Consider the following 12,380-nt stretch of genomic DNA (forward strand, 5'->3'; position numbering starts at 1 on the left):
TTATTTTATTTATATATTTTCTTGTCTAATTAGAAAGACAAGAAAATATATTAAAGTATTTCCTTTTCTAATTAGGTAATTTGTGATAGAGTTTTTTTTTTTAATTTTTATTTTTATTTTTTTTAAAAAAAAAGAACAAACAAACATTTGAGTTTTATAAGAACTCTTCTAAATACCTTATATTAATTAAAAAATAAAAAATTCATAATAAATAAGTAATTTATGTTAGAGTTTCATATAAACTCTTTTACAAACTCTATTAAGACTTATATATTTCTTTTATATGTTTTTTTGAGACTAAATTATTTATTTTCTTGCCTAATTAGAAAAACTTAATTATTTATTTTCTATATATATTTCCTCATCTAATTAAATTTATTATTAAAAAATAATTTACTGAAACTCTTTGTACTTTTTAATAATATATTGTATAGATATAGAAAACCATACCAATGAAAATTGTTCATAAAATACCCATAAAATGTTCAAAAGTATATTCACCAAAATTTAGAAAAATACTCGTGAATTTAGAAATATACTCGTCAAAATTTTAAATTTATATTAGGGCTGAGAAGTTATAATTTTAGATTCATATAGTAAATTAAGTTATAAATGCAAGGCAGAGAAAGAAAGGTAGAAATGAAGATAGAAACGAAGAGAGAGACGGGGGAATTGGTGGGGAAAGAGAATCCAAGAGAGTAGAATTGAAGGGGAAATAAGATGAGGAGAACGCAGAATCAGAGAGAGGATGTGAATGCTGTGAAGAGAGATGGGAATTGATGGGGAAAGGGAATCCAAAGAGATGGAATAACTTTATTGTAAGGTAACTTTATTTTTTCTTTATAAAAAATGTGTGTAAAACCAAAAGGAAAGAAAAAGAAATTAAAGATGCCAGTGCATTTTGTAGTGGGCAATGCGGAGAATAATTTGGAAGCTGAGGTGGGAGGCTCTATGTATCATTTCCCTAACAATAATAGTATAGCTGCAGATGTGTATATGTAATATGTAGTTCAGAAGCAGATGTTGAAGTATTTTTCAGGGATTGTCATGTCAATCTTTTGTCTCTCATTGTTTTCTCTCCGATCTTTGATTTGATTCAATCTCGTCGTCAAAGAGTTAAATTTATCTTAATTCCTCAGGTCTCCTCAGCCGTCCGGTCCGATTCCCACAACTCAAGAAGATTTTGGTTTTCCGTTGGCCTCTAATAACCCTAGGTGACCTCTCTCTCTCTCTGACTTTCAATTCAATCCTTCTATATATCATGCACGAACCATAATGTTGCAGCTTTGTTCAAATATGTCTGATTCTTTTATTTATTTATTTATTTATTTATTTTGTCATTAGAAATGTCTTGCTGTCTTGATGTCTTGCGATGGATTTTTGGCGGGAAGAAGGACGAAGAGCTTGAAGAAGCTACAAGTAGAAATTGGAACACCTACTCTCAGATTAACCTATCAGATACACAGACCGGGTATGGAAGCTGTCGTTCGTTATATTCAAGCAACGATAGCATCATGATCAGCCAATACGATCCACAGTTTCACCTCCAATCAGATGCACACCAAAACTATTCGAATTCATCCAAGTTTCCCCGGACATCAGTCACTCCCACTGATAACACCAGCAGAGGGATCAGTTCAATTAAGCCAGGGAGTTGTAGTGTTGAAAGAATTTCAGAGAAGCCCCGGGAAATTTCTCGGCCTTTGCCTCCATCACCCTCCCCATCACATGTCTCTCAAAGCAAGGCCACAAACCCTGTGATCAATAAACCAAGTGAGCAAGGTTTGCCACGCAATGCATCTCCGTTTTCCTCTAAACCATCTCCATCTTTGTCTGAGCCGCCTGCTTATTCCTCTAAACAATCACCGCATTTGTCTTCTTCTGGACGGCATTCATCACTCCCGAAACCAACTCCAACATCGTCTTCAACTTCTTATGGAACACCTTCATCTTCCTCGAAACCACCTCCACTTACCAATAAGCCGACTTTGACTCTGGCTTCGCCTAGTCTGACAAATCAGCGGGCAAATAACAATTACATTCGGGTTGATAAGGGTGCATCGCCGATTTATGCGATTCCTGAGGATATCAAAGGTTTGATTGAGAAAGACATTGTACCTGGCGTTCTGAGGAAGCCTTTGTCTACATCGACATACAAGGATTACTTTGAGGCTCTACTTTATGCTGAGGACTACTACCTTGAGGTAATGAAATCAGTAGCCAGTATACATATACACATATTATATAATTATTATCAGCTCTGCCATAAACCGGATATGTGCCTCTGTATACTGTAAACTAAAAGGCTGGATATGAAGCCATGCAATTATATTTTAACTCATGAGGACGTTTGATGTGAAAATGTTTACCAAAAAACAGACATTTGATGTGAAACAATCTTCAGTTGAAAATAAACTAGGTCCAAATGATTTCAATATAGGCGGTCATGGCTTCGGATTAAACCTCTTGGTCTTGTCAGTAAAAAATTGCATTTACAAAACTATCGCTTTACCGTACGAGCCGTAGGTTAAACTATCTTGACACACCTGTATGTGCAAGAAATTGATCCTAAACCACCAAAAAGATACTGATGGTTGCTCAATGCAATCTTCAAAAGTTTTGGAAAAAGTGGAGGAAAAAACTCAACAAAGAAAGTCTATTTGATTCGAGAAAATGAGGTACTGCACCAGTATAAATCGATCAATGACCAGCTTGGTATCTGGGTTTGGGTTTGGGTTTGGGGAATTGTTCACTTGAGTTGGCGACGTCATGTTGACAAGGCTGGTAAACTTTACTTTGGAGAAACGTTATTATGAATTTGATAATTTGAGTTTCCAATAGAAGAATGGGCAAATTTGATAGTTGATCAGATAATTGGAATGTTTCAAATCAGGTGTCAGAAGTGAAATAAGAAGCATCTCCTCATGTGCACATGAATTTCTATTAGGTGTGTCACCTTATATATTTTTTTGACACTTGAACTGAAATTGTGGCTCTAATGATTATGTCCTGATTAATTTTTCTTTTTTAGCATCAAAACTTCTAGTTGTGGGGTTTGTATTACTAGGTCTCCTTAGTTAAACCTTCTTGTGTGCCGTTTCATCCTATGTCTTTACATAGCTTATTCAACAACTATGTTACAACTTAGTTGTTTGATGATGCTGCATTTTGTCACAAGGCTTTTGCACTAGCAATACACCGCGCCCCCAAAAAAAATTAGTGATAGTATTAGCCTTCAATTTTAACCCATCCAAAGCCCAATATCTAAGCCACAATTTTAAAACAAGGGCCCAACCAAATAGGCCCAAGCCAAACAAGCTTTAACAATCACTAAGCCAAAGTACAGAGAACTCCTAAATTCTTAATCTTCGCACAAATCAGAGAGCTTACTCCTTCTCTCCCTCTAACCCTATTTCTTCTAAAATTTTCCAACTCTTTAATCTTTCGATCCCCAATTCCCCCTTATTTAATATTAGTCCCCCACCTTAACAATTCCTAGATTTGCCCTTAGATACATGAGGGGTGCATAGGATCCCCTTCACGGGGGGATCCGGATAAAGTCTAACAACCCTTTAAAATTTTCCCGTCACTACTAATTTTGGATGGATGTCTCCTATAAAATAACAATTTATCGAGAACAATGACGCACATCCAGAAACAGAAATCATATGGAAACCAAATAATTCTAATGCCTCTACACGAACTTAAAACGTGTCCTTTCAATTATTCTATTATGACATAGATGGGACAGATATTTGGATTTCATTATAGAACATCGTTAAGGTTTTTTTGGCTTCATCTTTGCAGGATTGATATCTTCTTTGAGGATGGTTGCAGACATGCCTCAGTTCAATATTACTGGATGCCATAACGTACATTTTGGCTCATTTGGCTGTCTTTTGGAAATTCAGTCAATGAGTTTTTCTATATATATATTTAGATTATTCATCACTTGGATGAGGCAATTTTAAAAAATAGATTCATCGCCTCAACACTTGATGTCTTAGTGTTGGCAAATTTTCGTTTTCAAAACTCTCGAGTTTTAGTTTTAGTATCTAGTGAATTAGAAATTTAGAATGTCATAGTAAAGACGTTTATAACATTGAAGATGCCTGGCGTGATAAGTTGGTTTTGAACAGTGATTGTACTCACGTTCAGGACACGTGCCTAAGCATGCATAAAAATGTTTCCAAAACATGTTTTATATCTTTAAAAAAAAATAATAAAAATAAATAGAACAACATTAAGGGCGATTTTGACTCCCTATAAAGCTTTGGGAGTGGGGAAAGGATCCTATTATTCTTAGAGGTGGATCTTTATTGGAATGAAGACCCCAATTTAAGGCTTTTATTTTATTTTCTTCTGTTTTGGGAGATAAGGGTGGGGATGAGGGTGGGCTTCCAGAGGTAGATCCACTCCTGGTGATCATATATACCCGACAATAAAAGAGTTTCCCATATATTTGGGAATGTCTATCCATATTTTTCTAATCATTTGCAATGCTTCATCATCTCTTTTCTTTATATATATATAAAACTTCTACACTAGCATGGAATCTTTAGTTTCAAAATGGGACAATTAAATTGCAACGGGTGCCACACTATTAATACTTCTTGTAGTACGTTTTATGTTTTTGCGTGGTGGTACGGAATAAAACATGTTTTTATTTGGATCAGAAATGGGACGGATTCAAGATGGAGAATGTGACTCTGAAATTGCATGAAGCAGCAATCTACACTAAGAAAGGCAAATACAAAGACTTGAATAAGTTGGATGAAAAAGATGATAAGATCTTTGTAGCATTTGAGATTGACTCCATTCCTGAGAGGCGGCCATTCCTTTTATCTAGGGACTTTGCCTCTGTAAGGCCTTCAGGCCGAAATGTCGAGCCATTTCAGGTTAGCCTTCTGAACTTCTGCCTACCAACTTTTGAGGATATATCACATTTTTAGATTACAGATGAAGCAATTTAAATCTTTGGTTGAAGGTTTAGAAATGACTGGAGTCATAATAAAATTTGTGTTTTGTATTTTAAAATTTACTAATCCATAGTAGAAAGCATTTGCATGGAGTGTCTGATATTATTTATCGCTCTTTGCGACAAGACTTGGATAAATATATACTCTATACTGAAGCAGCCAGCTTGTCATGAAATTGACATATGGTCACGAGTCACATCAGAAAGTTTGATTCAGCTGACCAGAGTTCATGTATAGTGAACATATACTTGTGTTTTCTACACACATGATGGACTGCTATGTGAATTCATAATTACGTCTACATGGAACTGTGCATCACTGAGCCACAGATTAAAGATTAAGTATTCTAGTAACTTCTCATGAGAAGTTAATAGTCCCAATACCAATTAGTGATTTTTTTTGTTTTGTAAAACATAAAAGCCATGCATTCTTGCTTGTTTGGTTTAGTTTTTTTGAAACAATTTTCATGAATTGAAAAACAATTTCTGATAACTACAAAAACAATTATCTTCAAATGAGGTATTAATCTTGTAACCAGTTTTCATAAACTTGTCAACTAAACAAATTTAAACTATTCTTGGAAAAGTGAAGTAAGTAGGACTTCCATCACATCCTGAAAATATATTGAATGATGGAAAATAGTATAGCCCTATTGTTGTTTTACATAATTTAGATATTCAATTTGCTTGTGTTTGAATCTCATTTCTTCATTACTCACTTTATCATTGGACTTAAAATTTGAATAGGGTATTATATATCGCGTGGTGAAGAGTAATCTTGTATTAGTTGAATTTGGAGAAGATTTTCATTCTCAGCATTACTCAGCCTGCAAATATACTGTCAAATTCTCCTTCAATAGAGTTTGTTTAAAACGGGCTCACCAAGCAATTGCAGCTTCATCGGATCCTTTGTTCCTGAACTTCCTCTTCCCTGATGTACCTAGAAACAGTCTCACTGCCTTTCAAGTTCTTCCCATCAATCACAAACTTGATGGGGAGAAAGTCTCTGCTGTTCGTCAGATTTTAGGCCTCAAGAGTCCCCCACCTTATCTCGTGGAGGGCTCGCTCTCTGTAACTGGAATGGTTGTTCAGCAAGCTGTAATCCAAATTTACAGGAGCTCCCCGTCTTGTCGGATTCTTATATGTACGCCTATAAATCGGACATGTGATGAGCTCATGATAGGCTTAAAGGAGGAGATTCCAGAGTCAGAATTGTTCAGAGCCAATGCTGCATTTCGGGAGTTGGATGAGGTGCCTCCTGACATCCTCACCTCCTGTCCCCTTAAAGGGGAGTGTTTTTCTTGTCCGTCGCTTCAGGAGCTCCGGAATTTCAAGGTGATTCTGTCCACTTTCATGAGTAGCTTTCGGCTGCACAATGAGGGCATAATGGCTGGTCATTTTAGTCATGTTTTTCTGGTGGATGCCTCGTCTGCCACCGAACCAGAGACTATGGTGCCTCTATCTAATCTGGCAAATGAGAAGACCGCTGTAGTAATAACCGGTGCACCAGGTAAGCGTTCAGGTTGGGTCCGCTCAAAGATTGCAAGGGAGAATGGATTGATGACTTCATACTTTGAGAGGCTCCGCAAGAGCAAGCTGTACGAGAGTCTCAATCCCAAGTTTATAATACGAGTGCCATGAACAAAAGATGTGCTGCTGGTATATCCTTTAATGAATTTATTGTGTAGTGTGTATATAACGATATATATATATATATATACAGAGAGAGTTGAACTGACTTGAGTTCTGTACAGTGGATTTCTGAATTGCTCTATTCCATATTATATTTTGTGTTTAAATATATAAATATTATGCGCTTTAATTCTGTCTTTTCTAGACCATAAGTGGACTTTGGTGATCATTATGGAAAAAAAAGAATATTTCATTCCAATAGCAGGTTCTCTATCTATTTGAATTGAAGGATAAAAGGTTCATTAAACCTAAATATATATGATTAAAAGGTCACACATTATAAGCTTAAAACAAATATGCTTAGACCACTCACTAGAATAAATCGGTCAGTTGAGTAGATGATGCGAGGGCAATTCTGTACATTAATGCCCAAAGATATTTACGTATAATTTAGGACAATAAATCAGTCTTCTTTCTGAAATTCAGTAAAATTTTATAATTTATCATATGGAATTCAGGCTTACTTTTCATGTAATCAATAACTTTAAGACCATGACCTAAAAAATTAGTCAATTTTATTAATGTAACTATCATGTTCCATTGTGTATACTATGTCACGCGTGACATTCACATGAGCACTAAACATCAGATCAGTGATTTGGCTCGCCAAAAGGGCCCATCACTAATGTGTGTGTGTATGTATATACTTAAAATATATACACATATTAGTAAAATTCACATGCAGCTCACATTTGAAGAATTGATAATATAAAGAGAAATTCACGACTATTTAGCAAGTATATGAGAAAAAATAATAAAAGGAAATAGATCTATTTCTATATCACCGGAAACAAGAAAGAAAGAAAAGAATATTGCTAAATAGATAAGAATGACAATAACAGTATCAAAAGCCGTTTTGAAAATCAATATAGGTTTTTATTTTATTTTATAACATAATGGATTGGATGAATATAATAATTACAAAAAAAAAAAAAAGAAAAAAAAGAAAAAAAGAAAAAAAAAGAGTAGGCAACTTTTGAGATAAGTTTCTTTTGGTAATAAATTATTATTACCAAATTAAATAGGCGCTAACAAAGTTCCAGTAAACAAATTAGTAACCAGCTCACAATTCACTTCTATAAATAAAAATAAATTAACCTCATGAAATTTGAGAATTCTAATAATTACATTTCTAAATTAAAGAAGATTTAGTTCAGAATTATATTTCTCCTAATTTCAATTCCGCGGTTAGGTGCTTCTAAACATAACTTTAGGTAAGGGTGCAACTTGGGTTGGAAAATCTGAATCCAATCCGAGCCCAGCCTAATTTTTTGCGGGCTTGGATAATCATTTTTATAATTAGGGTTGTGCTTGGTGTGAAAAATCTCAACCGTAATTGAGTTAGGGTTAGGCTTGGGTTGAAGTGCTAGCAACCCGAGCCAACCCGAATCCAAATTATAATATTATTTTCATATATATTTTAACTTCAAAATACATTATATATAATATTTAAACTATGATTATCTTTTTTTCTTTTCAACTTTCTTTGTTAAATCTTAACTTATTATATGTTAACATTTAGGAGACTTAATTTTCTAAGAATTTAATTGTTTGTAATTTATTAAAAATCTACAAAAAATCTTTGAACTTTTTATTGTTTAAGAGTAATTTAATCTAAAACTAATTCAAGATAATATTAAATTTTCGGTGTGAAGATTAGCCATATGAATAACCCGAATTAACCTGAAGTTTCAACACGAAATCTAAACCCGATTTTAAAAGTAGAAGGATGAGTTGGGCTCGGGTCTAATAGTTAGAGTTGAGAATAGGGTTAGCGTTGCGCTTGGGTTTAGCATTTCATATAGTGGGTTGGACTGAAATTATACCTCAAACCCGCCCAACCCGCCCGAGTTGCAGCCCTAACTTTAGGTATATTTACTTGTCCAAATTAGGATGATTTGGAATTTCAATTTTATTGGAATTAAAACTCAAAATAATTAAAATTCTAATGGGGTAAAGTGCATAAAATATCCCCAAAGTATACGCTACATAACACTTTCACTCTTTATTTTAAAAAGTATGTTATTAACCCCCTTATATATTCTTTAAAATTTGAGCATAAACATTCTTCAAATTACTTTTTGCAGAAATTTAACATAAAGTAATGTTGTAATGTTCGTTTCACCCTTTTACTCTTCTGAAACAGCCTAATGGGGTGTGTATGCTAATAAAATTATAATAAAGGGTGTTATGTGCACATTAATTAACACCCTAAGATAGGGGTGATTGAATACCCATTTACTTTTATTTTTAAAGTCAAAGTTGACTTTAACCATTCTATCCGCTCAACTACATGTACATAATTATACTAGGAAAAGGCATGTGTGGTGAATGTTTTTTAACTTATAGAATTTTGTTTTCATATTTGTTTTTTTTAATTGTTGATTTGAAGCTTGTAACAATAAACCTAATTTTTTGTAACTCTTTTAATATTAATTAATGAATATTTTTTTATATTAATAAATAAATACTGAAATATTTTGAAATTGGTGGTAGAGTTTGAGTTTTGTAAAGTAATAAATTCTTTTAGGATTTTATATTAATACTGAAATATTTATATTTTATTTTTTATTAATTAATAAAAAAATTTATTTTAATACTGAAATTGGTGGTAGAGTTTGAGTTTTGTAAAGTAATAAATTCTTTTAGATAATTTGAATTTTATTAGGTAATACTTAAAAATTTATATATATATAGATTTGAATTTTATTAGGTAATTTTAAAATTAGTATAATTTTAAATTTACAATAGAATTTCAATTATATTAATTTTTAATTAAATTTTGAAATAGAAATTCAATTATACTAATCATACATTAGATTGAAATTGATATAAAAATTTATGATATGGAGTTTGAGGTTTTTTTGGAAGACCTTAGGTTATATTTTATTTTTTTAAAATATATCCTTGTCTAATGTGACAGAGTTTTATAGAAAATAAAATAAATAATTTGTGTTAGAGTTTTATAGAAATTATTTTATTTTATTTAAATATATCCTTGTAAAATTAGACTTTCTTTTATTAAAAAAACTCATAATAAATAGATTAATACAGGAGTTATATGTCATAGAGTTCTTTTTTTATATTAAGTAATAAATATTTTTTATATTAAAAAATAAATACTCAAATTCTTTACACTTTTATATTTTATTTATATGTATTATTATATATTTTCTTGAAATATATCATTGTCTAATGTGATAGAGTTTTAAAGAAAATAAAATGGTAATTTGTGGTAGAGTTTTATAAAAATTATTTTATTTTATTTAAATGTGTCCTTATCTAATTAGATTTCTTTTTATTAAAAAAACTCATAATAAGTAGATAAATACACGTTATATGTGATAAAGTTTTAAAGAAAATAAAATAGTAAATTTGTGGTAGAGTTTAGATAATTTGTGTTAAAGTTTTATAGAAACTCTTTAAATATATTATTGTCTAATGTGAAATAGTTTTATTGAAAATAAAATAGCTAATTTATGGTACAATCTTATATAAAATATTTATTTTCTTTAAATATATATATTCTTGTCTAATTAGATTTATTTTATTAAAAAACTCATAATAAAAGATAATTTGTGGTAGAGTTTTAGAAAAATTATTTTATTTTGTATATCAATTATAAATTATTTTTTAAATTAATAATTCTTGTCCTGTTATATTTTCTTTTATTAAAAAACTCATAATAAATAGATAAATAGGTAATTTGTGTCAGAATTTTATATAAAATCTTTTAAAAAATTATTTTATTTTCTTTAAATAAATCCTTATCTAATCAGATTTTCTTTTATTAAAAAACTCATAATAAATAGATAAATACAGGTTATAGGTGATAGAGTTTTAAAGAAAAAAAAATAGATAATTTGTGATAGAGTTTTATAGAAATTATATTATTTTCTGTAAAAATATTTATAATAAAAAGATAAATACAGGTTATATGTAATAGAGTTTTATAGAAAATAAAATAGCTAATTAGTGGTAGAGTTTTATACAAATTATTTTATTTTGCTTAAACATATTCTTGTTTAATTAGATTTTATTTTATTTAAAAACTCATAATAAATAGATAATGTGATAGAGTTTTACAGCTAATTTGTTATAGATTTTATAGAAATTTTTTATTTTCTTTAAATATATTCTTGTTCAATTATATTTTCTTTTATTAAAAAAACACATAATAACTAGATAAATAGGTAATATGTGTTAGAGTTTTATAGAAAATCTTTTAAAAACTCTTTTGATTTGAAATAATAATAATTTTTATATATTAATAATTCTTATCTAATTAGATTTCCCTTTATTAAAAAACTCATAATAAATAGATAAATAAGTAATTTGTGTTAGAGTTTTATAGAAACTCTTTTAAAACCTCTTTTTACATCAATTAATAAATAATTTTTTATATTAATAATACTTGTCCAAATAGATTTACTTTTATTAAATAAAAAAAAAAACTCATAATAAATAGATAAATAGGTAATTTGTGTTAGAGTTTTATAGAAACTCTTTAAATATATCTTTGTCTAATGTGATAGAGTTTTATTGAAAATAAAATAGATAATTCGTGATAGAATTTTATAAATAAAAAAATAATTTTCTTTAAATTTATCCTTGTCTAATTAGATTTCATTTTATTAGGAAACTCAGAATAAAAGCTAATTTGTGGTAGAGTTTTATATAAATTATTTTATTTTATATATTAATTAATAAATATTTTTATATTGATAATTCTTATCTAATTAGATTTTCTTTTCTTAAAAATTTCATAATAATAAATAGATAAATAGGTTAATTTGAATTTTATTAAGTACATTTTAGATTTTTATAGAGATTTTTTTTTTTTAAAAAAAAAAAAAAAACTCTTTTCATATCAATTAATAAATATTTTTTATATAAATAAATAAATATTGAAACTCTTTCCACATTTAAAAATAGTATAGATAAAAATTCTTTGTATATCAATTAAAAAATATTTTTTTAGATAAATAAATACTGAAAATCTTTGGTAGAGCTACTATATTTTATAGAAAAAAACTCTTTTTATATCTATTAATAATTTTTTTTATATATATAATTACCTTTTATTAGAAAAAAAATCATAATAAAAGGTAATTTCAGGTAGAGTTTTAAAAAAATTATTATTTTTATGTCAATTAAAAAATATTTTTTATAGTAATAATTCTTGTCTAATTAGATTTTCTTTTATTAAAAAATTCATAATAAATAGATAAATAGGTAATATGTGTTAAGACATTTATAAAAAATCTTTTAAAAACTCTTTTTATATGAATTATTAAATATTTATATATATTAATAATCCTTTTCTACTTAGATTACCTTTTATTCAAAAAAAACTCTTAGTAAAAGGTAATTCGTGGTAGAGTTTTAGAAAAGTTATTTTATTTTTTATATCAATTAAAAAATATTTTTTATATTAATAATTCTTATCTATTTAGATTTTCTTTTATTAAAGAACTCATAATAAATAAATAAATATGTAATTTTTTTTAAAAATTTAATAGAAATTCTTTTAAAAATTCTTTTTATAAATTAATAAATATTTATTATATTAATAATTATTGTCTAATTAGATTTCCTTTTATTAAAAAACTCATAGTAAATAGATAAATAGGTAATTTGTGTTAGAGTTTTATAGAAACTCTTTTAAAACTTCTTTTTATATCAATTAATAAATAATTTTTTATATTAA

The 12,380-nt window shown here is 29.0% G+C and overlaps 1 protein-coding gene across 3 annotated transcripts; it reads left to right on the forward strand.

Moving 5' to 3' along the window:
- The first annotated feature begins 882 nt into the window (after positions 1-882).
- LOC132276086 (probable RNA helicase SDE3) lies at positions 883-6,777 on the forward strand. Of its 3 annotated transcripts, none has more exons than XM_059777344.1 (5): positions 883-939; positions 1,140-1,214; positions 1,345-2,204; positions 4,677-4,898; positions 5,726-6,777. In XM_059777344.1, exons 3-5 carry the CDS (start codon positions 1,347-1,349, stop codon positions 6,617-6,619), a joined length of 1,974 nt encoding a protein of 657 aa, XP_059633327.1. In that variant the 5' UTR covers positions 883-939; positions 1,140-1,214; positions 1,345-1,346; the 3' UTR covers positions 6,620-6,777. The 3 variants fall into 3 exon arrangements, with proteins under 3 accessions (XP_059633327.1, XP_059633328.1, XP_059633326.1); XM_059777345.1 differs by lacking the exon at positions 883-939 and adding an exon at positions 946-1,049; XM_059777343.1 differs by lacking the exon at positions 883-939 and having other exon boundaries at positions 946-1,214.
- The last annotated feature ends 5,603 nt before the right edge of the window (positions 6,778-12,380 follow it).

Source organism: Cornus florida, unplaced genomic scaffold, assembly GCF_030987335.1.
Source record: "Cornus florida cultivar Cherokee Brave unplaced genomic scaffold, ASM3098733v1 CherokeeBrave_3.0.0_Hap2_Chr10, whole genome shotgun sequence".
Lineage (NCBI taxonomy): Eukaryota > Viridiplantae > Streptophyta > Magnoliopsida > Cornales > Cornaceae > Cornus > Cornus florida.